Source organism: Corvus hawaiiensis, chromosome 18, assembly GCF_020740725.1.
Source record: "Corvus hawaiiensis isolate bCorHaw1 chromosome 18, bCorHaw1.pri.cur, whole genome shotgun sequence".
NCBI lineage: Eukaryota > Metazoa > Chordata > Aves > Passeriformes > Corvidae > Corvus > Corvus hawaiiensis.
The window spans coordinates 282,982-307,222 of record NC_063230.1 but is presented as its reverse complement, the minus strand read 5'-3'; the positions used below and the strand labels follow the sequence as shown (position 1 = coordinate 307,222).

The 24,241-nt window shown below is 57.6% G+C and overlaps 5 protein-coding genes across 9 annotated transcripts in view; 2 read left to right on the top strand and 3 right to left on the bottom strand.

Moving 5' to 3' along the window:
- The first annotated feature begins 3 nt into the window (after nucleotides 1-3).
- On the top strand, nucleotides 4-5,466 carry DDX54 (DEAD-box helicase 54). Its single transcript, XM_048323117.1, has 20 exons — nucleotides 4-51; nucleotides 424-559; nucleotides 646-716; nucleotides 793-978; nucleotides 1,068-1,117; nucleotides 1,223-1,264; nucleotides 1,507-1,602; nucleotides 1,715-1,836; nucleotides 2,000-2,061; nucleotides 2,179-2,310; nucleotides 2,570-2,780; nucleotides 3,080-3,214; nucleotides 3,450-3,671; nucleotides 3,761-3,834; nucleotides 3,915-4,112; nucleotides 4,275-4,420; nucleotides 4,496-4,609; nucleotides 4,696-4,800; nucleotides 4,981-5,084; nucleotides 5,176-5,466. The coding sequence occupies exons 1-20, from the start codon at nucleotides 10-12 to the stop codon at nucleotides 5,397-5,399; spliced, it is 2,472 nt and encodes an 823-aa protein (XP_048179074.1). The 5' UTR covers nucleotides 4-9; the 3' UTR covers nucleotides 5,400-5,466.
- A 90-nt stretch (nucleotides 5,467-5,556) lies between these two features.
- CFAP73 (cilia and flagella associated protein 73) lies at nucleotides 5,557-8,517 on the bottom strand. 2 transcript variants are annotated; one of them, XM_048323127.1, is made up of 7 exons: nucleotides 7,929-8,517; nucleotides 7,284-7,419; nucleotides 7,021-7,125; nucleotides 6,753-6,953; nucleotides 6,430-6,651; nucleotides 6,044-6,202; nucleotides 5,557-5,963 (listed from the first exon to the last, which is right to left on the bottom strand). In XM_048323127.1, the coding sequence occupies exons 1-7, from the start codon at nucleotides 7,985-7,987 to the stop codon at nucleotides 5,919-5,921; spliced, it is 927 nt and encodes a 308-aa protein (XP_048179084.1). In that variant the 5' UTR covers nucleotides 7,988-8,517; the 3' UTR covers nucleotides 5,557-5,918. The 2 variants fall into 2 exon arrangements, with proteins under 2 accessions (XP_048179084.1, XP_048179083.1); XM_048323126.1 differs by having other exon boundaries at nucleotides 5,557-5,947.
- Nucleotides 8,518-8,611: 94 nt separating this feature from the next.
- On the bottom strand, nucleotides 8,612-14,951 carry VSIG10 (V-set and immunoglobulin domain containing 10). Its single transcript, XM_048323124.1, has 8 exons — nucleotides 14,652-14,951; nucleotides 14,156-14,440; nucleotides 11,032-11,313; nucleotides 9,970-10,263; nucleotides 9,738-9,848; nucleotides 9,536-9,548; nucleotides 9,261-9,421; nucleotides 8,612-9,162 (listed from the first exon to the last, which is right to left on the bottom strand). The coding sequence occupies exons 1-8, from the start codon at nucleotides 14,734-14,736 to the stop codon at nucleotides 9,095-9,097; spliced, it is 1,299 nt and encodes a 432-aa protein (XP_048179081.1). The 5' UTR covers nucleotides 14,737-14,951; the 3' UTR covers nucleotides 8,612-9,094.
- A 561-nt stretch (nucleotides 14,952-15,512) lies between these two features.
- On the top strand, nucleotides 15,513-17,932 carry PEBP1 (phosphatidylethanolamine binding protein 1). Its single transcript, XM_048323129.1, has 4 exons — nucleotides 15,513-15,711; nucleotides 16,042-16,151; nucleotides 16,765-16,865; nucleotides 17,122-17,932. Exons 1-4 carry the CDS (start codon nucleotides 15,577-15,579, stop codon nucleotides 17,337-17,339), a joined length of 564 nt encoding a protein of 187 aa, XP_048179086.1. The 5' UTR covers nucleotides 15,513-15,576; the 3' UTR covers nucleotides 17,340-17,932.
- Nucleotides 17,933-18,867: 935 nt separating this feature from the next.
- The window catches only part of TAOK3 (TAO kinase 3), a 73,891-nt gene continuing 68,517 nt past the window's right edge, over nucleotides 18,868-24,241 (bottom strand). For all 4 annotated transcript variants that reach the window (XM_048323113.1, XM_048323115.1, XM_048323116.1 and 1 more), the window contains 4 exons: nucleotides 22,310-22,549; nucleotides 20,996-21,208; nucleotides 20,449-20,631; nucleotides 18,868-20,349 (listed from right to left, as the gene is read on the bottom strand). In XM_048323113.1, coding sequence (XP_048179070.1) covers nucleotides 20,188-20,349; nucleotides 20,449-20,631; nucleotides 20,996-21,208; nucleotides 22,310-22,549 — 798 coding nt within the window. In that variant the 3' untranslated portion in view covers nucleotides 18,868-20,187. The remainder of the gene's footprint in view (nucleotides 20,350-20,448; nucleotides 20,632-20,995; nucleotides 21,209-22,309; nucleotides 22,550-24,241) is intronic.

Sequence of the window (24,241 nt, the reverse complement as noted above, 5' to 3'; positions counted from 1 at the left end):
GGGACCGCCATGGCGCCGCCGCGCGCCCGCCGCCAGCCCCGCGGAGCGCCGGTACGGGGGCACGGGGGGACGGGGGGCGGCGGGGAGGGTTCCGAGCGAGGCGGGTCCCTGCACCCCGCGCCGCTACGCCCGGCACTAGGGTCCCCGGTCTCCATGTGCCGCTGCCCCCCGTGCCGGTATCCTTAGTGCCAATGTCCCCAGTGCCCGTATTCCTGGTACGGGTGTCTCCACTGCCGGTGTCCCCAGTACCCCTATCCCAGTGCCGATGTCCTGAGTACCAGTGTCTCGGTGCCGGTGTCCCCAGTGCCAATGTCCCCAGTACCCACAGTCCCCAGCACTGGTGCCCCTGCCTGCCATGCCAGCAGTGCAGAGCTGCAGTGCCCTGACAGCCATCACCACAGCCATGTCCCGCACTGTCCCCAGGTCCCTGTGACCCCACTGCCTGCCTTCCCTACCACGGCCGAGGAGGACGATGGCGCCGATGCTGAGCTCGACACTCAGGCCATGGTGCGGGCCCAGAACCAGAAGAAGAAGAAATCCGGGGGCTTCCAGTCCATGGGTGCGTGTGGGGCAGGGGACAGCTGTCCCTCGGACAGGGACTGTCCCCTCCTGCCCATGCCCCCTCACTTGTCTCTGTTCGCCTAGGCCTCAGCTACCCCGTCTTCAAGGGCATCATGAAGAAGGGCTACAAGGTGCCCACACCCATCCAGAGGAAGGTGAGCATGGGGAGCCCTGGGTCCCTGCCCCAGGGGGTGGCAGTGGGACAGTGATAGTGACGGTGGTGTCCCACAGACCATCCCCGCCATCCTGCGTGGCCGGGATGTGGTGGCGATGGCGCGGACAGGCAGCGGGAAGACGGCCTGTTTCCTCATCCCCATGTTCGAGCGGCTGAAGGCGCCCAGCCAGGCCGGGGCACGTGCCCTCATCCTCTCACCCACCCGGGAGCTGGCCCTGCAGACCCTCAAGTTCACCAAGGAGGTACAGGGGACAACGGGGCCAAGTGGCAACAATGAGGGCAATGGGTTTGGTTCTACATCCCACCAATATGTTTCTTCCTCACCCTACAGTTGGGCAAGTTCACTGGCTTGAAGACAGCCCTGATCCTGGGAGGAGACAAGTAAGCTGTCCCCATGTCCCCTCCAATCCCTGCTTCCTGAGCATCCCCAAAACCTGGTGAGGGGCCGAGCTGCCCAGTGCCACCGCAGTCTCCCCTTTCTCACAGGATGGAGGACCAGTTTGCTGCCCTGCACGAGAACCCTGACATGTGAGTGAGGTGAAGGAAGGGGACCTGGTGGGGAATGGCCACCAGCCATCCGGGGACATCACTGGTGTTTAGAGCCAGTGTGCCTGATGGGCATTCCTGGTGTTCCCTTGGAGCAGCCTCCTGTGGGACAACAGGATTTCTACTGTATCTTCTTTGGGTTGGATTTGGGACCTGCTCCCAGGATGGTGTGGGGACACTGTCTCCCCCTCAGCCTGGTCCTGTCACCACCTCTGTCCCCACAGAATCATAGCCACCCCTGGGCGCCTGGTGCACGTGGCAGTGGAGATGAAGCTGAAGCTGCACACCATGGAGTACGTGGTGTTCGACGAGGCTGACAGGTCAGCACGGGGGCACAGGGCGTCCCCAGGGCTGGCAGTGTCCCCACGTGGCTAAGATGCCCAGGGTGTGGCAAGGAGGGACCTGCCATGTCCCATATCCCCTCCCCTGCAGGCTCTTCGAGATGGGCTTTGCTGAGCAGCTCCAGGAGATCATCACCCGGCTCCCAGACTGCCACCAGACCGTGCTGTTCTCCGCCACGCTGCCCAAGCTGCTCGTCGAGTTTGCCCGGGCTGGTGAGGAACGGGGGGCAGGTGGCACTGGGGACAGGGACACAGCACAGTCCCTCAGCCAGGCCGAGCCCAGCACTGGGAAAACAGAGCTGGATTAACGCTGGGCCAAGTGGATGTCCCTAGCAGCGCATGCCATATGTGACCCGTGTCCCGTGTGTCACCACAGGCCTCACTGAGCCAATGCTGATCCGCCTGGATGTGGAGTCCAAGCTGAGCGAGCAGCTCAAGGTGAGACGGGCTGGGGGAGTTCAAGATGGGCCTTGTGCCCCCCACCCCCTGCAAGCCACCTGCTCCTGAGGAGGGGACAAGGGTGGCACAGGGCTGAGCACTGCCCTCACGCTGCAGCTGGCGTTCTTCCATGTGCGTGGGGACGACAAACCAGCCGTGCTGCTCCACCTGCTCCGCAGTGTGGTGAAGCCCCAGGACCAGACTGTGGTCTTTGTGGCCACCAAGCACCACACAGAGTATCTGAAGGAGGTAAGTGGCATTTGGGGGTGCCCGTGTGGGGTCTGCAGCTGTGGCAGGTCCCTGCTGGAATCTCTCCCTATGTTTCACTGTATTGAAGGAGAAATCCCAGAATATGTGATCGTGGAGGTGCTGCTCCACTCACTGCTCAGAGACGAGGGAGCACAGTGGGATTTGGAGGTCCACGTGGCCACCCTGGAGTCTTTGGCCTTGTCTCTTTGCTGAGGGCACATGCCCAGGTGGGATCCAATCTCTCTTCCCCCCTTCCCAGCTGCTGACGGCGCAGGGCATCCGCTGCACCCACATTTACAGTTCTCTGGACCAGACTGCCCGCAAGATCAACATCGCCAAGTTCTCCCAGGGCAAGTGCCCAGTGCTGCTGGTCACCGACGTGGCCGCCCGGGGGCTGGATATCCCCATGCTGGACAATGTCATCAACTTCAGCTTCCCCGCCAGGGCCAAGCTGTTCCTGCATCGTGTTGGTGGGTGCTAGTGCCCTCACTGTGTTGTGACACTGGGGGACAGACTGGGGACAAAGCAGTGTCAGAGTGTTCCTGGTGTCCCAGCTGGACCGTGAGGGGTCTTGGAGGCAGGACTGGTACCTTCCTTTTAGGGCTCCCCCTTGCCCCTTCCCCAGCCACTCATAGTCTGTTGTTAGCCATGCCCCCATGGTAAATGTCACATGTGTAGACTCCCAGGGACACCAGTGAGTCCCTTGCTGGGGTGGGGACAGGCTGGGCTCGCTGGGTATGCTTTCCCACTCTCCTCTTGCCTTCGCCAGGCCGTGTGGCCCGAGCTGGCCGGAGTGGCACTGCCTACTCGCTGGTGGCTCCCGACGAGATGCCCTACGTGTTCGACCTCCACCTATTCCTGGGGCACCCACTTGTCCTCGCTGGAGCCCAGGAGATGCCTGCTGGTGAGGGGTGGCTGGGTGGCCACTGGGGTGTTACCCTTGGCCAGTGCTGGAGTTTGTGGTCTTGTGGTGGGCCCTCACGTAGAGGGGTGATGGGGAAAATGGGGTGTTGGGGGCTGTGATACACCCTGTGAGGGATGCTGACTGAACAGTACCGAGCTCCCTGGGGCTGTCAGCTCTGCTCTGATAAATCCAGGGTGGGTGCTGGGGAGGTGACACGGTGTCCCCTGGGCTGCAGACGCTGGCGGGGTCCTGGGCCGTGTCCCCCAGAGCCTGGTGGATGACGAGGAGTGCCTGCTGCTGACGGACCACGAGGCCTCTCTGGAGCTGCACAGCCTCCGCCGCGTTGCTGACAACGCCCACAAGCAGTACCTGCGCTCCCGGCCCGGCCCGTCGCCAGAGTCCATCAAGAGGGCCAAGGACCTGGATGTGTCCCAGCTGGGCATGCACCCACTCTTCAGTGAGTGCTGAGGGGATGCTGAGGGAGGGGACCCCATTCCCCTCCCCAGGGAACTGATCTGTGCCCCTCTCCCTGCCTGACGTCCCCAGGTGCTCGCTTCGAGGACACCGAGCTGGAGAGGCTGAAGTTTGTGGATAGCATTAAAACCTACAAGTCCAAGGCGGTGAGTTGAGACTCGTGGAGTGGGATGGGAGGGGAGGCCCAGGTGGCTCACTGGGGATCATGCGCCCACCCTGGGGACAGACCATCTTTGAGATCAACGCCACGTCCCGGACACCGGCCAGCACCGTGATGCGATCGAAGCGGCGCCACGACCATGCCCTGATTGAGAAGTTCCAGCGCGGGCAGCAGGAGAAGCGGGCAGCAGCACTTAAAGGGCAGGGGCTGTGCCTGGCCCCCTGCAAGACCCAGGATGGGGAAGGAGAGCAGGAAGATCTCCAGGTAATGGGGTCATGGATGCCGGAACTGCTGCAGAGCAGCCTTGGCCTGGTGCTAGCAGCACCAGGGCCTCCAGACTGTGCCGGCGCTTGGGGGCTGGTGCAGAGACTTGCAGGGATGTTGGGAGGGACGTGGCTCCCGAACCCCTCCACTGCTCCCCTCCAGAACGTGTTCTCCAACATGGGGGGCCAGAAGCGAAAATGGGGCCGAGGGGGAGAAGACGGTCCCAGCAAAAAGCCGCAGCAGCTGGCACAGCAGGATGAGGACTTCTACATCCCATACCGGCCCAAGGACTTTGAGAGTGAGCGGGGGTAAGTCTGGGGGGGCTCCTGCTGCTGTCCCATCCCAGCCTGTGTGGGGGCTGCTCTCATCACCCCCCTTTGCAGGCTGAGCGTGGGCGGCGAGGGCAGCGCCTTTGAGCAGCAGGCGGCCGGGGCCGTGCTGGATCTCATGGGTGATGAGAACCACAACCTCAACAAGAGCAAACAGCTGCTCAAGTGGTGAGTGGGGTTTACCCATGGGCTGGAGGGAGAATCAGGGCTGGGGGTGCCACTGCTCAGTGCCACCGCCCTCCTGTCTCTCGCAGGGACCGCAAGAAGAAGCGGTTTGTGGGGCAGACGGGCCAGGAGGACAAGAAGAAGGTGCGGACAGAGAGCGGGCGCTACATCAGCAGCTCCTACAAGAACAACCTGTATCCTGCTATGGGCACTGCTGCCTGCCTGGGCTGGGGGCTGCGGGAGCGGGGCTGGACCCCCGTGTCAGGGATCCATCCCCTGCCAGGGCAGCAGCTGGGGAAGGGAGCACAGTCAGACACCACAGCACAGGGTCAGGTGAGGAGTCACCCCATGTTCCCTTAACCTACCCGTCCCAGCTATGAGAAGTGGAAGCAGAAGTACAAGGTTGACGAGCGGGATGAGGATGAGGAAGGGCCACGCAGCAGGGAGCAGTTCAGAGGGAAGCACAGGCATGGGCACGGTGAGTACCTGCAGCAAGCAACAGAGCCCTGCATTGTCCCCCTCAGCCTGGCTCTGTCCCCTGCCCTGAGCACAGCCATGTCCCCCCGCAGGGCCCACGCAGCCCCCGGCGCAGGGCAGGGTGCGCTCGGAGCTGAAGAACAAGCAGCAGATCCTGAAGCAGCGCAAGAAGGCGGCCAAGCAGCGCTTCCTGCAGAGCGGGGGCCTGAAGCGCCTCAAGGCCAGGAACCGGCAGCGCGTGCAGGAGCTGCGGCAAATGGCCTTCGGGCGCCGGGCGGGCGCTGCCAAGAAGGGCAAGCTGAGGAAGAGGATGTAGGGGACATGCCCCCCATGCCTGGGCTGGGAGTTGGGGAAGGGGACAGTAAATATTGGCTGGTTTTGCATCCTGACTTCTCTCTGTCCTTGCTCCAAGCATCATGCCTGGGGTACTTCTTTTCCTCGGGCCACCCAGAGACACAAGAACAAGCAAGTACTGCGGCTCCACAGCTGGATGTATTTTGATGTGAGACACCTTTGGAGATGCCAACAGCAGCTCCCTCCTCCTCCCACTGCCTGGGGTGCTCTGGGCAGGAGGGAACCCGGGAATACTCTGGCCCTGCCTGGGTGCGGTGCCACCCCAGTGTGCCTGTGCCACTGCCATCCATGTTGCCTCTCGTCGTGGGGTTTCCAGACTTGCAAGGAACAACCTCCATCCCCAGAGGTCCTGTGGCTCCAGGCTGGCCCTGGCAGCCTCTCCCCAGCCCCAGGAGCAGGAGGTGTCCCCAGGGGCTATTCCTGGCCCTGAAGCAGCCCGGCACCCCTGATGTGCTGTGGGTGTGTGCCAGTGGCACAGATGTCAGCCAGGCCCCGCATGCAGAGCAGTACCTGCGAAGATTGGAGCCTGATGCCACAGCCAGCCAGGGATGTCAATGTCCCTGTATGTCCCCAGCCCCACTGCCTGGGGAAGAGGTTTGTGCTGACCATGTCCAGCTGGGCCTTGGTGTCCTCCTGGGCTCTGTCTGTGGGGATCCTGAGCTGTGCAGTGGTGAGCTGGAAGAGGTTCAGCACAGCCAGCTTGATCTGTGCCAGCAGCAGGGTCTTCTGCATGGCTGTACTCTGGATGTGGGTCCAGCAGGACTCCTGGGGAACAGAGTGAGCCCCGGGCCACTGCCCTCTGTCCTCCTGTGCCCCCCGGGCCGGGCCACGCCAGGCCAGGGGGACCCAGCAGAGCTGCAGGGATCCTCAGCTCAGCCTGGAGTGCGCCCAACTTTGCGCCTCCACCACACTGGGCATCTCCCTTGTGCAGCACACCTGCACTGCTGCCCTTCTCCCCGCGGGGGTCCTTGGGCACCCGACATCCCCCTTACCCACTGGAGCACATCTTGGCGGGCGGCCTCCAGGCGTGTGTGGAGCCGGGCCAGCTCGTCCTTGGTGCCCAGGAGCTCGGTGCTGGTCTCCTGCCGATACCGCTGGAGCCGTGCCCTGCCCTGGGCCAGCCGCTCCTGCCCGGCCTCTGCCTCCCGTGCCAGGGCTGCCCGCACCCCCGCCAGCACCCCGAAATGCACCAGCATGGCCGGCACGTCCTGGAACTGGGCAGTGGGAGGCGGCCGAGAGGCCGCAGCGGTGGAGGGATGTCGCCACCAAGGGGCTGGGGGACACGCAGGGTGGCGCCGCAGGACTCCACGCTCACCTGCCCCATCCTGGCCAGCACGTCCCGCAAGTAGTCCCCGAAGGGCCGGAGGCTCCGCAGGCACCGGGCCAGGCGATCCCTGTGCCGCAGCAGCCCCGCCAGCTCCCGCTGCAGGCGGGCGGCCTCAGCTCGCTCCGCCGCCGCCCGCGCCCGCTCCTCGCCCGCCCGGCGCAGCGCCCGCTCCCGCCTGGCCGCCACCGCCTGCGCCGTGGGTACGGGGTCAGCGGCGACCTTCCGGCCAGCCCGGCCCCGGCCCCCGCCCCCGCACCTTGAGGAAGGAGTCAAATCTGAGGACGGCGTCGCGGTGCTGCCGTTCCCTCCGGGCCAGCTGCTGCCGGCGCTGCGCCAGGCGCTGCATCCGCTGCCGAAACTCCTGTGGGATGGCGGGGTGCTGAGAGCGTTGCCCCACGCTTGTGCACCCGAGGGTGCCAGCCCGTGGATAGCTGGGGACATGCCTGCCCGCTGCCTGTCCCCATGGCACACCTGAAGGACCCGGGGAGGGGACACTCGGGGGGCTGAGGCCGCTCTCACCTCCCGCCGGTTCTGCAGCTCCTGCTCCACCTCCGCCACCTCCCGCCTCTTCAGGAGCACACGAGTGGATGGCAGAAGCGGGGCCGGGTCCCGCCCTGTCACCGTCCTGCCACGGGCTGCGTGGAGCTCGACTTGGCTGGGGAGGGAAAGTCCGGGCAGGGGCATCTGCCACCGTGGCACGGGCAGGACTTCCCTGGGCCACCGCTGCTCCCGGGGCTCGGCCTGGGGAGCCTGGCCCGCTCCCCGGTGTGTGCAGGGATTGTCAGGAACCACACTGCGTTATCCCTGCCTGCATTCATCTTCTTGCCCACCCTCATTCCTGCCCATCCCTCCCACTTCAGCCTCTCCCACTTGGAGACCCCCAGCACCGGCGCTGTTCCCCAGGGAAGGACAAATCACGTTACAATCTCAGCTTTCTGGTTAGACCCCGGGGAGTCCGCCTGCCTCCCCCCAGCCCACGGCTGGAATCCTCTCCTCCCTGGGAGCCTCCGCTGGGGACACTGTGCCCACCCAGTGACACCCACCCTGGCAGTGGCACCCGGAGATGGGAACACAAACCGAGATCACCGGGCACACAGGACATGCTGGCCTTGTTGCCAACTCTTTGGTCCCTTGCCACGGGGAGGACGGAGGGGTCTCACTCACAGCAGCCGCAGCTTGTCCCGGAAGGCTGCTCGCAACTGCTCCTCCAGCTCCGAGTCCATCTCGCCGGTGCCTCCTCCTCGCCCAGGGGCCTGCGGAGGAGCTGGGACCGGGGCGGCCGCGGTGGTGGCAGCACAACAGTGTTGCCAGGGGCAGCCAGAGGCTCCCGCAGCTCCCTGGGATTTTCCTGGCTTGGCTCTGAGCGCCGCTGAGAGGGCGCGGTGCTGAGCACAGGGAATGCACCAGGGCTGCTTGCAGGGGGGCTCCCACTCTCAGCCCTCAAACCATTCCATCCTTCCACCCACACTCCATTCCCTCCAGCTCTCAGACCCTGCTCCAGCCCCTCAGAACCCTCCGTTCAGGCTCCATGGCCCTTCAGAGACCACTGTGCACAGCTGGGCCACAACCCCTGTCCCCCTCAGCTCTGTTCCAGCTCACACTGTTCTGACATCCCAGGGATGGCTCAGACCCCCCGCCTTCACCCACAGTGCAGTCCCTGCCTCTCTCTGCATGTCCCAGGAGTGCTTCCCTTCCACTCCACAGGCCATCAGATTCCCTTTGATCCCCTGTGTGCTGTCAGGTCCCCTCTGTCCCCACATATGTGTGCTCATGCCCCCATTACCCTCCACACACTCCACAAGGAACAGATTAACTCCTGGCTTGGACACAGAGCAACACCACAGAAGGAATAGAGGAAATATTTATAATAAAAACAATTCAGCCTCCCCAGAGTCAGTGTCACCCATGTCCTGCCTGCACACCCCTTGTTTCTTCCCTCACCCCAGGACCACTGCAGCTCCATGGTGACTTTCTCCATCCCAGAGCTGCTCATGGAGACTGAGCCAGAATCCCACACGTGAATTTGAGTCTGTCACAGGCATTGAAGTGAGTGGGTGTTCCCATGCTCTGCCTGCGCTGGGAGTCACCTTGCTTTAAGGACACCCAAAACAAGATGGGAAATGGAAGAGGAGAAAAGGAATGGAGAAACATGGCTGGGGAAGGATGGAGTGAAACTGTGGAACAGGCAGGTGGAGAGAGGTGGGATGGCTCTGCCTGAAGTGTCCTGGCACAGGACACTGACAGCCTGTGCTCAGCCACATACAAGGAGGGCCTGCTTGATGCTGGATTCCAGCGGGAGCTCTGTGTGCTTCCCCAAGGAGGGACAGAAGCTATGGGCCTCGTGTTTCTTCTCTCCCTTCCTGTGGGGAGAGCGTGCCATGGATCTCGTCATCATCACCTACAAAGGGCACAGAGCAGCAGCATCTCAGCTACGCCAGCCATGAGGAATTCCTCTGGGAAGACCCAAAGCTCAGCAGGGAGCAGGTGGCTCCTCACCTTCCGTGAGGTGGCTCAGGTCAGCAGCCTGGGCCCTGCTCCCACTGACCAGCGCCATGGCCTCGTGCTCAGTGTAGCTGCTCAGGGCCTCCTCGGACCCCTTCCCCTCCTCGTCGTCTTCAGAGTCCACCAGCACTAAGACATCCCCCGAGTCTGCATTCCTGGGAACAGCAGAACAAACTGGATGAAAGGCTGAGGGGAGCCTGTTCCCTGCCCTACAGGAATGCAGAGTAGTGATGCCATGAGGGACTGGGCTGAGGAATGTCAACACTCACCTGAATGCAGCACCTGAATGGGAGAGAAGAGAGAGACAGTGTTAGAAACTGCCCCCCTGGCAGTGCCACTGGACAATCCCTGCCAATCCTGCCTCCACGTCTGCCTCCCCCACATGGTCACAGGCAACCCTGACTGACTCCAGCACTGGGAGGGACAAGCAGGTCAGGGATAAACCCCCAGGAAGGAGGAACCAATCCCTACCTCTTAGGCACAGGAGGGGATTGTAGTACAACACAACCCCGGTGACGGTGAGAACAGCCAGGAGGGACAGGACCACCACAGCACCCACGACGCCAACGATGTTCACTGGCTCTGCGGAGTGGGGACACAGGAGGAGCTTGTCACCGGGACACAGATGGATGAGGAATTCTCAGTGCAAGCCAAAGAGCGGGTGTGCTGTGCCCCCAAGGCCTCCTGCCACAGCCCCACTTACGCTTCACCGTGAGGCAGATGAAGAGCTCCCTGAGCCCCACGGGGTTCTGGGCCTTGCAGATGTAGCAGCCGCCATCGGTGCCCTGGGAGCAGTTCTGGATGGTGAGCCGGGACACGCTGCCCTCCTGGGCGATGAGGAACCTCCCCCCAGGCTGGATCTCCACCTCGGGTTGGGTGATGTCCCGGAGCCAGCTGAGCCGAGCCGCCGGAGTGCTCTCGGTCACCCGGCATGTCAGGGTCACATTGTCACCCACAAAGCAGGTCTGGGGGGGCTCAGATTCCAGGGAAGGGAGTTCTGAACAGCCCCAGGCGAAAACAAAAACAGAAGTCAAGGAGGGAATGGAGGCAATTAACATAACGAGCAATCAAGCTTCTGGCTGATTAATAATCATTAACAGAAGGGAGGCAGGCAGGCGTCTGTGAGTTGAGCACTGTGGGTTTAGCATTTGGCTCACTCAAGTGCCTCCCAAGGAGTGACCTGAGCAGCTTTCATGGTGCTCAGCCCCTTCTGACACCTGTCTTGATATCCCTGGGGAAAAGTGGTCTGAGGTAGCCAGCAGGTAGATGGCAGACAGGAGAAGAGCAGCCCAGGTATTATTTTCCTTGGGGTCAGCAGAGCTCTTGTGAAGAAGCCCTGACAATCCTTGGAGGATAAATACAGCCCAGGTTTTCATAAACCGCTCAGATCCCTGAGATGCCTGAAGGGCACACACAACCCTTACACCCAACCCTACCAAACTTCCATCTCAAGCTGCCCACAGTCCCCAAACCACCTCTCGCTTTCATGCAGGTGTGTGGAAGCTTTCCACAGGAGAAAACACTGCTGTGGTGAAAGTTGTCGGCCCCTGAAGATGGGCCCAAAACACAGCTCACCTGCAACCCTGTCGTGATGGATCTCAGCTGCAGGACATCTGTGCCTTGGGCTGCACGTGTGCCCTGCCATGCTGCCTCTTGGCTTCCCTGACCACCTCAGTGCTCTGGAGAGCAGGGAATGACCGGGGTACCCACCTGCCCCACTTTCAGCAGCTTCATTAACAGTTAATGAGGCAGCAAATCCACTCACTTATCTCCACAGTGCAGGCAGGCTGCTCCTGCTTCACCACGTGGCTACCCACACACTTGAAGACTTTTTGGTGGGAGAGGTGGGAGCTGTTCAGCGTCTCCACGTGGGTGTCCGAGGAGCTGGTGGAGCTGATGACCCAGCTGGAGTTCTCCAGATCCTGCCCCTCTTCTCTCCAGTGCAGGGTGGGGTGGGGGTACCCCCCGGGCCAGCTGCAGAACAGCTGCAGCATCAGCCCTGATGAGGAGGTCTCAGCCCAGCACTTCGGCGTTGCCTGTGGTGGATCTAGCAGCAAGGACAGCATGTGGTCAGAAACACTGCCAGGGCTGGAATTCATTTGTCATCATTCCCCTTGAAAAATCTTTCCTGTTTCCCTGCAAGTCTTGCTCCCTGAGCTGCATCCCGCAGCCCCAGGCATGCACAGCTCTAAGTGACAGCCAGCAGGGACCGTGAAGGGCTGTCACAGTCCCCACAGCCAAGCCTTGAGGGAGGAAAAAAATATTGCCACAGTTTTATCCAATGGAAATGAGATAAACACCTAAAAATGCAGCGGGAGAATGAAATCCCACTGCCTTGGTCCCCATGCCACAGGTACCACGGAGGGACATGGAGTCACCACTTGAGAACAAGGCACAGTCCTGGCTCTCTCCCAGCTGCTACTTCCGCACACAGATCCACACATGTGCTGGTTTAACAGCCAGAGGAATTCTGGACTCTGATACAGAATTAACACACCGTGCCCCTATGTGTGCCTAATCCAGTGCTGAACAAGACCCCACCAAGAGATCAAACCAAAGCAAGCCCCACACCAGAGGAGTCAGAGGGATGTCTGAGGCTTATTTTGGGGAGCATTTATTCAGGGGACTTTGAAATGACTTGAATTAATAAAACAAACATCACGGCAAACCCTCGTGTGAGCTGCAAGAATGCACCTTCCTGGGGCTTGGCTCTCCAGGAACTGTACACACGCCTCGGGTGATCTTTGAAACCACCCAGTTCTGGCAAGAAAGTTCCCTGCAACACTCCCTGTGTCCCAGCTCTGGGGAGGATCAAACTGATCCCAAACCCTGGCTGTGCTTAATATGGCATCCTGTCAGCCTGAACCAGCAGAAACTGCCCCACATCAGTGGGGCACAGCCCTTCCAGGATGTCCAGGTGGACACAGCCCTTCCAGGATGTCCAGCCAGAGCTGCACTTTCTGTGCTGACCTCAGGAACAGCCTCCTGAAGCCATCAGCTTTGCACCCTGAACTCCCAGGCTCTCCCAGCACAACTCTGTCTAAACAAGAGATCTGCTCCCACAAAGTTACCAAACCAAAAGCCTAAAAATCTCCACCCTCCCAAGCCTTAAAACCTCACAAAACACCAGCAAAATTTGGACCTGTTGTGGTTTGACCCACAGAAGAGCCAACAGTGCTTGTATCAACCCACATACAAATGCGCCAAGGAATCCCTGGGAGGTGTGGAACTGCACGTCTCCTTCACAGGTGCTTCCCATCCAAAACAAACACAGAATCACAGCCCAATAAGGCAGGGCTGCACCTTTGTCCTGTCACTAGAATGTTTACTGTACTGCTTGTGGTGTTTTCAAAGTGCAGTTTTAAACAAAAAGAGAACTTTTTGGTACCACCCATGGGACAGGTTGAAGACTGTCAGCTGGTAATTCCCACACAAAGCCTCTACAGATTCTGCGAGGCTCTTTCACAGCAGTGCCAAGTCTGTGTCCAAAATTTGCTCCAGCCCAGGATAAGATGTTCCACCAACATGGATTGTGAAAAAACAGGGCCCTGCTACAGGTTAGAGGTTAAACTTCTAACTTCTGCTGATGCTTCTCCTGCTGACCTAAAGCACCTCCAGAAATCTCTCTTATCTATCAAAGGGCATGCCCACATCACCTTTGTCATATTTGGAAATTAGTTCACACAATTAATTCCAGGCTAATAAATGAAGTTCAGAGTGCAGCACCAACACTTGGCACCCCAAAAATATGTTTTTCTCCCAAGTGTTCTGCCCCAGTGCTCCAGATTTGGGGCTCCCCACTCCTAAGCCCAGTGCCTACATATTTATTCCCTGCAGCTGCCCGGGGTTCAATCCTTGCACAGCCCATCTGCACGTTCCTTGCTGCAGGAAGGGAATTTTTATTCCTGTAAACTTTCAAGAGGTTAATCTGTACAAAACAGGTGCAATGTTTACACACAGGTAAAAGGAAGGAACACCCTGAAGGCAAACAGCTCTCACACATGGGAAGAGCGGCAAAAGAGGAAAGGGCCAAGGGAGTACAGAGGGTCAAAATGGGAAAAGCAGTGGATTTTCCCTCTTCTCAATCCTGAAGGGCCCAAGAGTGGCACCAGGCACAGGACCTGTGCTCCTTGCTAATCTGGAGGGGGCTGCTCCCATGGAATACATGAGGCATCAGGGCAAAATAATGGTGCCCTGGCAGAAGCAGGAGGGAACTAACCAGCTTAAGCGCTTTCCAGCCCGAACTTCCACCTGTGCTCTGAGCATTTCTAAGGGAATGAATGAAGGAAACAGAGATAGAAAGGGGAGAGGGCACCAGAAGATACAATAGGGCGGGAAGAACTGGCCTGTGCTGATAACAGGCACGCTCTCAGGACACTGCTCCCACATAAACCTGAGGAATTTCGTGCTTCCGTCATTATCAGAAGGTTGCACTGTACGACTCCTCAGCTGGGGACCCTCTCCGTTCTCCCACTGAAAGGATGGCACCAAGGCATGACACAGCACATCTATCCCAAACAACGAAAAGCAGACAGCGAGCAGCAGCCCCCACCCCAAGGTTTATGAAGGCTCAAGTCAGCCAGATTCTGAGGCAAAGGGGGCCCCCTGGAATAGCTACTGGGAATGGAAGATGTGCCCAAAAACTCGTTTATCACCAGCAATGAAGAAGAGACACAGTGAGGACTTAAGAGCTGGCATTTCCCCTGCACATGCCAGATCTGTGACAAGCCATTTGGACACACATTTTGGTGCTTGTGAGCAGATGTGAGAGAGATTTTGCATGATAAAGCCACCTTGCACTTTTTTAATATTATTTTTCCACCAGTGCCAGATGAATTTGGGGATGTGGAAGGCCAAGGGTAGGAAGCTCAGCTGTGGGAATGACTTACTGGCCACCAGGAGCTGCACCCTGTGCTCATGGTCCGTCTTGTTCAGCACTTCCCTGCAGGTATAGTTGCCCTCGTCCTGCACACGCAGCTCTGTGATGCTCAGGGAGCTGTTGTCCACCAGGGAGAAGCGGACGTCCGGGGGGAAGGAGACCCTCGAGGAGAAGAGAGGTGGAAAGGAGTGCGGATCCCCTTGGAACCAGACCACCTCGGTAGCTTCCTTGGACACGTTGCGGCATAAAAGGAGGATGCTTCCTCCCACCTGCCCAAAAACCACTTCATCTGTTCCTGGAAAAGAGAAGGGATGGCGTTAAGGATGTAGGAAACGGGCAAAGCTGCCTCCTGCCAGCAAAGACCTGGATATTTTAGTTGTGTCAAATAGGGGTGCTTGTTAGGGGACTGCTGAGGGATCTCTGAGGTGACTAAAAACAACCAGCGAAGACCAGAATCAGGAAAAAGGGACACAGCTCCCTACTCCCCTCCCCTCAGCCCGCGCTACCTGCGGCCTCCCGGCGCGGCACCAGCCTCCAGACACAAAGGGCGAGGAAGAACCGGGCCGGCGGTATCCCGCCGGGGAGCTGCATGGCTGTGTACCGCTGCCAGAGCGCCGCGGAGGTGGTACTGCCCGGCCGCCGCCCCGGCGAGAGGCCAGGGAAGGGCGGGCGTGCCCGGCTGGGGGGACCCGCCCGCTAGAGCCCGTGAGGGGCCCGTGATGGGGTCGCCGATCGGGCCCCGCCGCCTCAGGGGCGCCATTTTGGGCAGTGGCCATCTTGAGACCCCCCAACCCCGCCCGCCATCTTGGGGTCACCTCACTCCCCCCCGCCACGTGGGGCGGCCCCAGCAGAGCGGGGCCGGCGCTGCCGCCCGGTACCGCCCATGGACGGGCGGCGTTTAAACCAAAGAGAGCGGTGTTCCCGGAGTGGTGTTCCTTGAGCGGTCAGCGACCCCCACGTCCAGAGAGCTACTGCAATCCACCTACTTAGAGACACCCCACAAGCAGCGGAGCGCGGAGAGCGGAGATAAACGGTTATTCCTCTGTATAACCCCACAGCATGGGCCGTAACCACGCAACTATCCACGGGTTTCTCCAGGATACCTTACACATGGCAGCTTGGAAGCATCAAAGCGTGCGTGAAGCAGAGCGCTGAAACACACAGGGCTTCCCAACTGGGCCCTGGAACATTAATTATTAATTAACCTAATTAGCGGCAGGGGCGACAGTACTGCCCCAGGTAACCGCAGCTCGGCCGGCCCCGCCTGGGGGCGCCCTAAAGCTGGCTCGAGGGCGGCCAGCGGTGCGTCTCCGCCAATGGGAGAGGAGCGAGGCGGCGCCTCCGCCAATGGGCGCGGGGGGCGGGCAGCGCGGAGCCGTCGCCGCCGCTGTCGTAGCTGCCGTAGCTGTCGTAGCTGCCGCAAACGTCGCTATGCCGGTGGACCTGGCGAAGTGGGACGGGCCGCTGAGCCTCGCCGAGGTGGAGCAGAAGCCGGCGCACCCACTGCGGGTCAAGTATGGCTCCGTGGAGATCGACGAGCTGGGCAAGGTGCTCACGCCCACTCAGGTGAGCAGCGCCCGGCCCGGCGCGCGGGGGTTGGCGCGGCAAAATGGCGGGATGCGGTCGGGCCTCTTGTGCGGTCGCTCCGGCAGCCGCCGCCGGAGCTTCGCCGGGTGCGGCGGGAGAGAGAGGGGCTGAGCTTTGGGGCCGGCCTTGGTACGGGGGCGGCCGTGCCGCGGGAGAGAAGGCCCGTGGCTCTCACAGCCAGGGGGAGCTGGCACGAATGGCCTGGAACCCCTCGGGTGTCGCTGCCAGCGCAGGTCATGCTGGCCCTGTGTGCAGGGCAGGTGGCTGGCGCTGGCAGCGGGGCCAGTGCTAACGTGGTCATCCTTGCAGGTCCAGCATCGCCCCATCAGCATCGAGTGGGACGGCTGCGATCCCCAGAAGCTTTACACTCTGGTTCTCACAGACCCTGATGCGCCCAGTCGGAAGGACCCAAAGTTCAGGTAATGGGGCTGGGCAGCTCCGTGTCTTGCCTGGGGAAAATGGAGCATCCCTCTTGGGCTGAGCAGAGGCTTAGGAGGAGGTGGGACTGTGCTCTGCCTGAGGTGCAGCTGTGGGGCTGTGGCTTGGCACAGAAACTGTGTCCTTGCATTACTCCTTGAGCCAGGGACAGCTTGAAGAGGAGCAGCTGCCTTCCCCAGGGGTGTTTAAAGGTCTGTTGTAGTTGGAGCAGCACAGCATTTATTACTTGCTCTAATTTATCACATGGATATTGGAATCACGTGAATTGGAATTAGGTCTTTGCTGGTGGCAGAATTGTAAATCTGGGACCAGCTCACTTTCCCCAAGTCAGCCTCAGCAGTGTGTGGAATACCCACTCTCAGAGGTCAGGCTGTGGGTTTTCTGCAGCCACATGGAGCTGGTTTTGGCAGGCTGTGCATCCCAGCGAAGCAGTACCTGCTCTGGGACTGATGCTCTTTGGGTTTGGCAAACCAGGAGTGGCAGCTGTTTGTTTGCCCTGTGTTGACAGCCTCATGGAAAAGCAGCAGCTTGGAGTGACAAAGGATTTTGCCTGGGGTTCTGCCAGTCTGATTGTTCTTTGCCCTCTCCTTTCAGGGAGTGGCATCACTTCCTGGTGACCAACATGAAAGGCAACAATGTGGGCAGCGGGACCGTGATGTCAGATTATGTTGGCTCTGGGCCTCCCAAGGGAACAGGTTGGTGCCTGCAGCAGTTCCCCCGTGGTGCTACATGGATCACCACCCAGTGCAGAAGGGTGTGTGGGGGGCAAACCTGCAGGAAACTGCCTGTGGAAACGATCTGTGCAGGATTGCTGGGGGCTGCACGTAGCCACAGCCAGCACAAGCAGGGATCAAGCCTATCTAGTGCATCCTTGCTAAGCTGCCTTAATCTCCATCATCCTTAGCCATCTCCAGGGGTCACCTCAGCACCTGCCTCTGTCCCTCTGTGCAGGTCTGCACCGCTACGTGTGGCTGGTCTACGAGCAGCCCCAGCAGCTGTCCTGCAACGAGCCCGTCCTGTCCAACCGCTCTGGGGACAAGCGTGGCAAGTTCAAGGTGGCCGCCTTCCGCAGCAAGTACGGGCTGGGGGCGCCAGTGGCGGGCACCTGCTACCAGGCCGAGTGGGATGACTACGTGCCCAAGCTCTACGAGCAGCTCTCGGGGAAGTAGGGCCGGGGCCTGTGGGGCACTGCAGCACCCATGGGTGGGGCACAGCACTGTAGTTCCATTTCGTTAATGAGTTGAACCCAACTGTCCCACTCTGGCCGCTGGAAATGTCACCCTGTCGCTGTCCCTGCTCTGTGTCCCTGTGTCCAGGCCTGTGCTGATGCCTGTGGTATCCTAGCTAGAGAGCTGCTGATGGGTGTCCCTAGAAAACTGACCTGCTTAAGGGAAGCAAAAGCCTTTGTGAATTAGTGTCAATTCAGGGAGTCTCTGCTGTCTTGGGATGGCTTGAGGTGGCAGGGCTGTGGGTACAGAACCACTTTGGGGTGGATGCTGCCTGTGGAGACTCCCTTTTCCAGGAGAGGAGAGTGCAGTCTAAGGGAAACTTCCTCCCCTTTTTTTTTTTTTTATTTTCCCTGTACTGCATTTGACCAGTGCCTCACTACAGCAGTGAAGGTGCAGCTCGAGGGGGAGGCAGGGGCTGGCCTGGAGAACTTCCTTCTGTTCTCTGCTGCCACTCAAAGCTGAGACTACTTTTTTGTTCAGTCCTGTGGTGACCTGCTGTTTGCTCACAGTGCAATTAAAAGCTTCCCAAGGAACTTGGTGTGCTTGGTTGTCTTCTTGGGGGATGAGGGCAATGCTCAGGGAGCAGTGTGGTGGTGTGGGGTTCCTGTCCTCTGGGGACAAGGCTGGACCCTGTGCCCAGGGCTCCCCATTCATGGGACACACTGATGCTGGAGGGACACAGCTCAGAGCTATCATGTCCAGCGTTTAGTTCCTTTCCAAGGGATCTTCCCACACTGCCAGACCTGTGGAGGCTCCTTCCTTCCACAGGAGCCCCCACATTGCCACAGCAGATCTGACACCCCAGCAGTACTGACCTGAAGCCACTTCCCAGCCTAGCTGCAGGTCCCAGGTGCTTCCTGCTCCTGCAGCAGCTTTGCAGTCAGGCCTGGGGGTGTCTCCTATGTGCTTAGAGCAGAAATGAGCCTTTGATCAAGCCTGATGGCTATAAAAATGTAAAGAAGGTGAAGCCAATGCAATTCAACTTCATGGAATCAAGAGCCTTCCCCCTTTTTTTCAAGCTGCTGTATCAAAGCTCTGCCATGACAATGGTCCAACAAACAGGAATCAGCAGCAGCCATGTAAAAACTGGGGATTCCATAACTCAGAAAGGTGGATCATGCTGCCCTGGGGCAGTTCTTCAGCCCAGCCATTAAAACATTTCAACAGGATCGATGGTTTTCCAGGAAAACATCCCCAGCTATTCCAGACCAAGGCCCACCAGAGTTAAGGCTGGAGCACTGCTCACGAGGCTGATCCATCCTGGGACTGCTTGGGCTGGGAGGAAGACATGAACAAAATAAAAAATTCATTACCCTAAAAACCTCCACTGTCAGGAAACCAGCTCTGGAACCAGGCCCTGAGGCTGAGGGACACCTGGGGAATGGGACACCTGGGAATGTGTCCTGTCCCCATCTTGCACCTGGTGCTGGGCCACGAGCCACCCCTCCCGCAATGACACAGCCAGGCATTGTGATGAACACTTTTATTTACAAATATAATTAAAAGCTCTGACAGTTATTCATGCTCTTCCCTGGAACCTGAAAAATGTTTTTGTTGTTTTGTTGGTTTTTTTGTCCTTTTTTTTTGTTGGTTTTTTTTTAAAGTGCATGCAAAAGAAGTAAAGCCTTTTTTTTTTCCTCTTTTTATTGTAAGAAAATACACAGTTTGAAAGTGTGAATAATGCAATATTTATGTCCAAGATCATGGGGTTGGGGGTGGACTTGGGGGAGGAACAAAAAAAAACCCCCAAAAAACAAATAAAAGAAAAACTGAAAAGGGCTGGGATGATCTAACAGACAGTGTTGAGCTCTGGAACGGAACTGGAGAGTGGGGAGTGGCTGGAGCGGGACAGGAGCGGGGGAAAGAAGTAAAAAAATTTTTGATCAGAGAAACAGTTAAAATACAATATGAAAATAAGTAAAAGCTCTCCTTAAATTCCTTCTATACACAAAATACACGATTTGACAAAGCCCAATTTGTGCTACTGGGATCCTGTGGGCTCATTTAAGTGTATTCACATTCTCTGCGACAGCAGAAAATGATTTATGATACAATCAAGAATATGCCTAGGGGCCCGGGCTCGTCCCTGCTGCCCCTGGCATGGTTCTCCTAAAAATCACCACGTCATTGCCCCGCCCCTCCCCACCCCCAAAAAAGTAATAATATGTCACCACTGATATGTACAGCACGATTTAAGGTTTTTTTTCTGTAAAATGTATCAAATTTTTTTCAATCTTTAATAAAATTTTATTATTTAATTATTCCTGATGAATAAATACCAAAAAAATAAAAATAAAATAAAATTATGCAGCAGCTAGTTAAGGTAAGGCTGCGGATTCAGTCTCTCTCCCCCTGGGATCGTAGATATCTTTTAATTATTAATATTTTTTTGCTTGTACTTTCATTGATTGGTGGTAAAATGAGTGATTGCTCAAAAGCAACATACATCCACTTGGGTTGGTTTTTTTTTATGGTTTTTTTTTTTCTCCATTAAAATTGTCTCCAAAGTTTTCACTGAAACATTTTTAATCATTGCACAGAGACATCAATACTGTGACATACTATGGAAAAGACTGCCAGGAGCTGTCCTGCACCGGGACGTGACGGGGGAAAGGGGCCCCTGATGGAGTAAGAATATACAGGCACTGGTCCGACACGATGTCAGTAAGAGAGACAGAAAGAGAGAGAGCACGCCCGTCAACATGGGGAATGTTGGGTTTGCAAGTTTTATCCTTACTTTGTTTGCTTTTTGTGTTGGTTTTTTTTAAAATGGCAAAGAAATTTAACCTCATCTATAGTCCTCCTTGGGATATTCTAATGTGACCAAATTCCCAAAGCCCATCCGCAAGCTCTCCATGTCAAACGTCTCAATCTCTCGCTCCTGCCTTTCCAACAGAAACTTGATCCTCTCGCTGCGTTCCTTCTGGAGAGCGGCGAGCTCCTCTTCGATCTGAAACGAGCACAGTCAGCAGCCTCCCAGCGAAGCTCCACCCCTGCTCCGTGTCCCAGCCCAACTCTAGGTATCCCCAAAATCCCCTCTGGAACGTACCTTCTGTTCCAGGTGTGCCCTGCGCAGCGACACCCGTTGCTCCAGCTTTTGGAGTTCCCTTTCATGCTGTGCTTCTGTCTGCATCTTAATTTTGCTCTGGTACGCATTGAGCAGCTCCATCTCCTGCTGGAGCTGCAGTCTCAGGGCTTGGCATTCTGCTTCCTGGGCCTCATCCAGCCGGAGCTGTGAGAGCATCGGGAAAACAACACTCAAACCCCCGCTGGGAATTCCTCTGCTCTGACACAAGTGACACACCACTCTTTCTTCCCAAAGCCGCTGGTGTTGGTGGCAGAGGGAGAAGGCAGGAAGAGCTTCATGAACAGCAGCTTCTCTGCTCACACTGAGGCAGAGCCTCAGAAGATCCAATTCTAAACCCCAGCACGTGACGGGAGCAGGGGAAGGATGCATGTTCTGCAGGACACTTACTACAAGAGGCAAAGTGCCACCTGATGTGTTAGTTAAACAGTTTTTGTAATTCAATGGCGGGAGAAGCACCCCTCCCAGGGTGCTGCCAGGCCCCAGAGCCCCCTGAGCCCCCTGCACGTACCGCCTGCGAGGCCATCATCTCGTTGATGCTCTGCTCGTACTGCTCAGCCAGGATGGCGAGCTTCCGCGTCTGCTCGTCCTTCAGGCTCTTCAGAATTGTCTTGTGCTCACTCTTTGGAGTTACTTCCAGCTGGTGATTCTTCAGTGCTTTGTACTGCTTAGTTTGCACTTTGCATGTGTCCTGGAACTGCTTTTTGATCTGCATTTCCATAGCCTGCCAAGGAAGGAATGACATGAAGAGCGTGAAGGGCTTTGGGAATGGAGAGGTTGTGGTATGTCCACATGGGTGGGGGGTGCTGGGAACCACAGCTCCCCTGTGCTCCCCTCCATGTGCTTCCCACAGGGATGAACCAGCAACATCAGCTCAGGCCCTGCTGCAGCCTGGCCAGGAACAAGACCCACTCTCTGCCCTCCTCAGCCCAGGGCACTTCCACCCTCTGCCCCTGCTTCCTGCAGATCACCCAGCCCATCGCCTGCCTCCCAAAACGTATTTGCTTTTTCACAGCATCATTCCCCTTCCATTTCCTTCCCACCTCAACATTGCACTATGTGGAGGCTATAGATCTGAGAACTAGTGACGGTGTGACAGAGTGACAGCAATGTGCCTTCTCTCTGATGACCAGGGACAGAACTCCAGAGAATGGCTGGAGCTGTGTCAGGGAGGTTGAGGCTGGAGATCAGGGAAAGGTTCTTCCCCCCAGAAGGGGAAGAATGGGCACGGCCCGAGGCTGCCAGAGCTCCAGGAGCATTTGGACAATGCTCTCAGGCACAGGGTGGGATTGCCAGGGTGTCTGTGCAGGGCCAGGATTCAGACTCGATGATCCTTGTGGGGCCCTTCCCACTCAGGATATTCCGTGATTTGCTGACACTGGGAGGAGGAACAGGCTTCTCCTGCAGAGAGCAGCTCAGGGGTTTGTAACAACACTGGGGCAGTGCACAGAGCTCAGCACACCCCTGTGCTCTGTCTTCTCTCTGGTGCTGAAAGCAGCACCCAACTCCTCATCATTCCAAGCTGACACCAGCAAGGGCCTGAACAACACACGGCTCATCAGAAACACGTTCTGTACCACTTTGCTTAGGACTGGACTATTTTTCCCAACAACCTCAATTAGCACAGCACTTTAAAAACTCTCTGTGAGCTCTGGGCTACCCCAGCCCACAACTTCCCTTATCTAGAGCTGCTCTGTGCAAAGGGAGGGGATGCAAGGGAGAGCATAGGGTGTGGAGAGCAGTGGTCCCACAGCACGGTGCTGCATGGAAGAGACATGGACAGGACGACACAGGCCAGAGGAGGAGGAAGGAAAGCTTGCAGCACCTTCAGGTTCTTTGGTTGCTGCCGGAGCTCCATGAAATGCTTCCTGTGCAGCTCCCGCTCCCGCCGCTTGTTGTACTCCAGCTGGTTCTCGAGCTCAGTCTGGTGCTGCAGCCGGATGAGGTCCATGCGCAGCTTCTGCAGCGTGTGCAACTGCCGGTACTCCAGCTCCCGTGTGGACTCGTCGTGCCGGATCAGCATCGCGTGCTCCATCTCCTTCTGCGTCCGCTTCTTGTTCAGCTCCTGCGCCAGACACACACAGCTGAGGAGGGGGAATCCCTGCCTGGAGGAGTCGAGCTCACGAGGCCGAGGGTCCTGCTCATTCCTCTACACAACACCAGGGACTTCACCAGTCACAGGAAAACACGAACCCAGCAGCACCATGGGGATGCTAAGAGTGACCACCTAGTGACCGACCGACCATCCATCTATCCATGCCTCCACCCATCCCTCCAATCCATCCATCTATCCTCTGGCAGCTCTGGGATGGCCCCAGGAGTCCCCAGCAGGTGGCACTAGGACCTCACACAAGCCTTCTGTGCCCGCTGAAACTCGCAGCAGCTTTCAGTGAATACATCCCAGGGTGCTCAGGGCTGGAGTGACCGACAGAATCGGGGGCTCCTGTCTGGTTTAAATTCCCCTGTGCCCCTGACAGGCACTGGGAATGAGCTCCTCCCCAGTCACCTGCACTAGAGTGGCCATAGCAGAGGTCAATGGCTCTAACACCACCTCAGGTGAGAAAATGAATTGTCCAGGTGGGATCTGGCCCAAGGTGCAGCATGTTTTTAAAATGAGGCTGGAGCCCGAGGCTCACAGAGTTTTGTAGCGTTCACCAAGAGGTGCTGCACAGGGTGTCCACAGTCCGGGATAACCTTCTCTAAGCTACAAGCCCAGGAAGGGGAAGACACCAGTTCTCTCCCTAATTATTGCAAATACTTGTGTCTCCAGGTGTCAGCCACACCCTGTCGAGCACAGAGCTGACTCCAGCTGTACCCCGACACAGATGGTGCTGGTGCATCCCAGATCCAGGCTAAGGTTACAGCCTCACCGCTGTGCTCTGTGCTGGATCAGCCAGGCACAGCAGGGCTGCCCCACCCCACGCTGCACTCAGCACAGGGAGAGCCCAGTGCTGCCTCAGCCTAACGAGTTTCTGCAGGAGAAGCAAAAAAATGTTAATTATTCTGAGCTGCTGCTCACACGTGGTAATGCTATTGTAACTCTCAACAGGAGCACCTGCAAACTTCAGCCCTTGTGGCTGCTACACCTGGGACAGGTTTGAGCTGAGAGGATGGGGAAGGAAACGGGGCCAGAGTTTCTCTCTGCCCTCTTGGCCATAAGGGTGTAGCATGTGTTTAGATTTAAGCAAGACTTGACCCCTGACAGCCAAGATTAAAAATTAGATGTACTGGTGTGCCAAAATCACTTCCCACTTGGCACAAAGGCAGGTGGGACACTGACCAGGCAGGAGTTGTGGCCCATGTGCTTTCATCCAGGATAGCTCAGCCAGCTTCTCCTGAGCCCATTCCACACCTGATTTTAGATCACACACAGCATGAACACAAAGTCACTCCACTTCCCTCAAACACTTTCCGCTTGCACAAAAACAACCTCTGTGGTTAGTTAAAATATCATGGAAAACACATTTTGAAAGTGTTATTTACTTCAGTGATCCAAGTAGTTAGTACTGGAACATTTGAGTTAGTAGGGACATAATTTTCAGGAAATAAAAACTCAGATCATTCTGAAAATTAGGTCTCTCGTAAGAGCTTAAATGCAGGAGGTCAGGTGTGTTCCTGGTTAAATGCCATGCTAGGTAACTGAACTCTGCCACAGAGCTGACATGCTGTGATAAGGGTGCTCAAATCTGATTTTTTGGAGTCAATCGTTTTCAGGGTGCCGGGGTTGAGATATCTGGATCTCAGCAAAGCAGCTGAG

Coding starts and splice junctions, on each gene's coding strand:
- DDX54 (XM_048323117.1), top strand. CDS start 10: ATGGCGCCGCCGCGCGCCCGCCGCCAGCCCCGCGGAGCGCCG. Junction 3,215..3,449: donor AGCCCAGGAGATGCCTGCTG/GTGAGGGGTGGC, acceptor CCTGGGCTGCAG/ACGCTGGCGGGGTCCTGGGC. Junction 4,113..4,274: donor GAGAGCAGGAAGATCTCCAG/GTAATGGGGTCA, acceptor GCTCCCCTCCAG/AACGTGTTCTCCAACATGGG.
- CFAP73 (XM_048323126.1), bottom strand. CDS start 7,987: ATGGACTCGGAGCTGGAGGAGCAGTTGCGAGCAGCCTTCCGGGACAAG. Junction 7,420..7,928: donor CGGGACAAGCTGCGGCTGCT/GTGAGTGAGACC, acceptor TTCCCTCCCCAG/CCAAGTCGAGCTCCACGCAG. Junction 7,126..7,283: donor AGCTGCAGAACCGGCGGGAG/GTGAGAGCGGCC, acceptor GCCATCCCACAG/GAGTTTCGGCAGCGGATGCA.
- VSIG10 (XM_048323124.1), bottom strand. CDS start 14,736: ATGCAGCTCCCCGGCGGGATACCGCCGGCCCGGTTCTTCCTCGCCCTT. Junction 14,441..14,651: donor GCCGCGCCGGGAGGCCGCAG/GTAGCGCGGGCT, acceptor TCTCTTTTCCAG/GAACAGATGAAGTGGTTTTT. Junction 9,849..9,969: donor CATCTGCCTCACGGTGAAGC/GTAAGTGGGGCT, acceptor CCCACTCCGCAG/AGCCAGTGAACATCGTTGGC.
- PEBP1 (XM_048323129.1), top strand. CDS start 15,577: ATGCCGGTGGACCTGGCGAAGTGGGACGGGCCGCTGAGCCTCGCCGAG. Junction 15,712..16,041: donor AGGTGCTCACGCCCACTCAG/GTGAGCAGCGCC, acceptor TCATCCTTGCAG/GTCCAGCATCGCCCCATCAG. Junction 16,866..17,121: donor TGGGCCTCCCAAGGGAACAG/GTTGGTGCCTGC, acceptor CCCTCTGTGCAG/GTCTGCACCGCTACGTGTGG.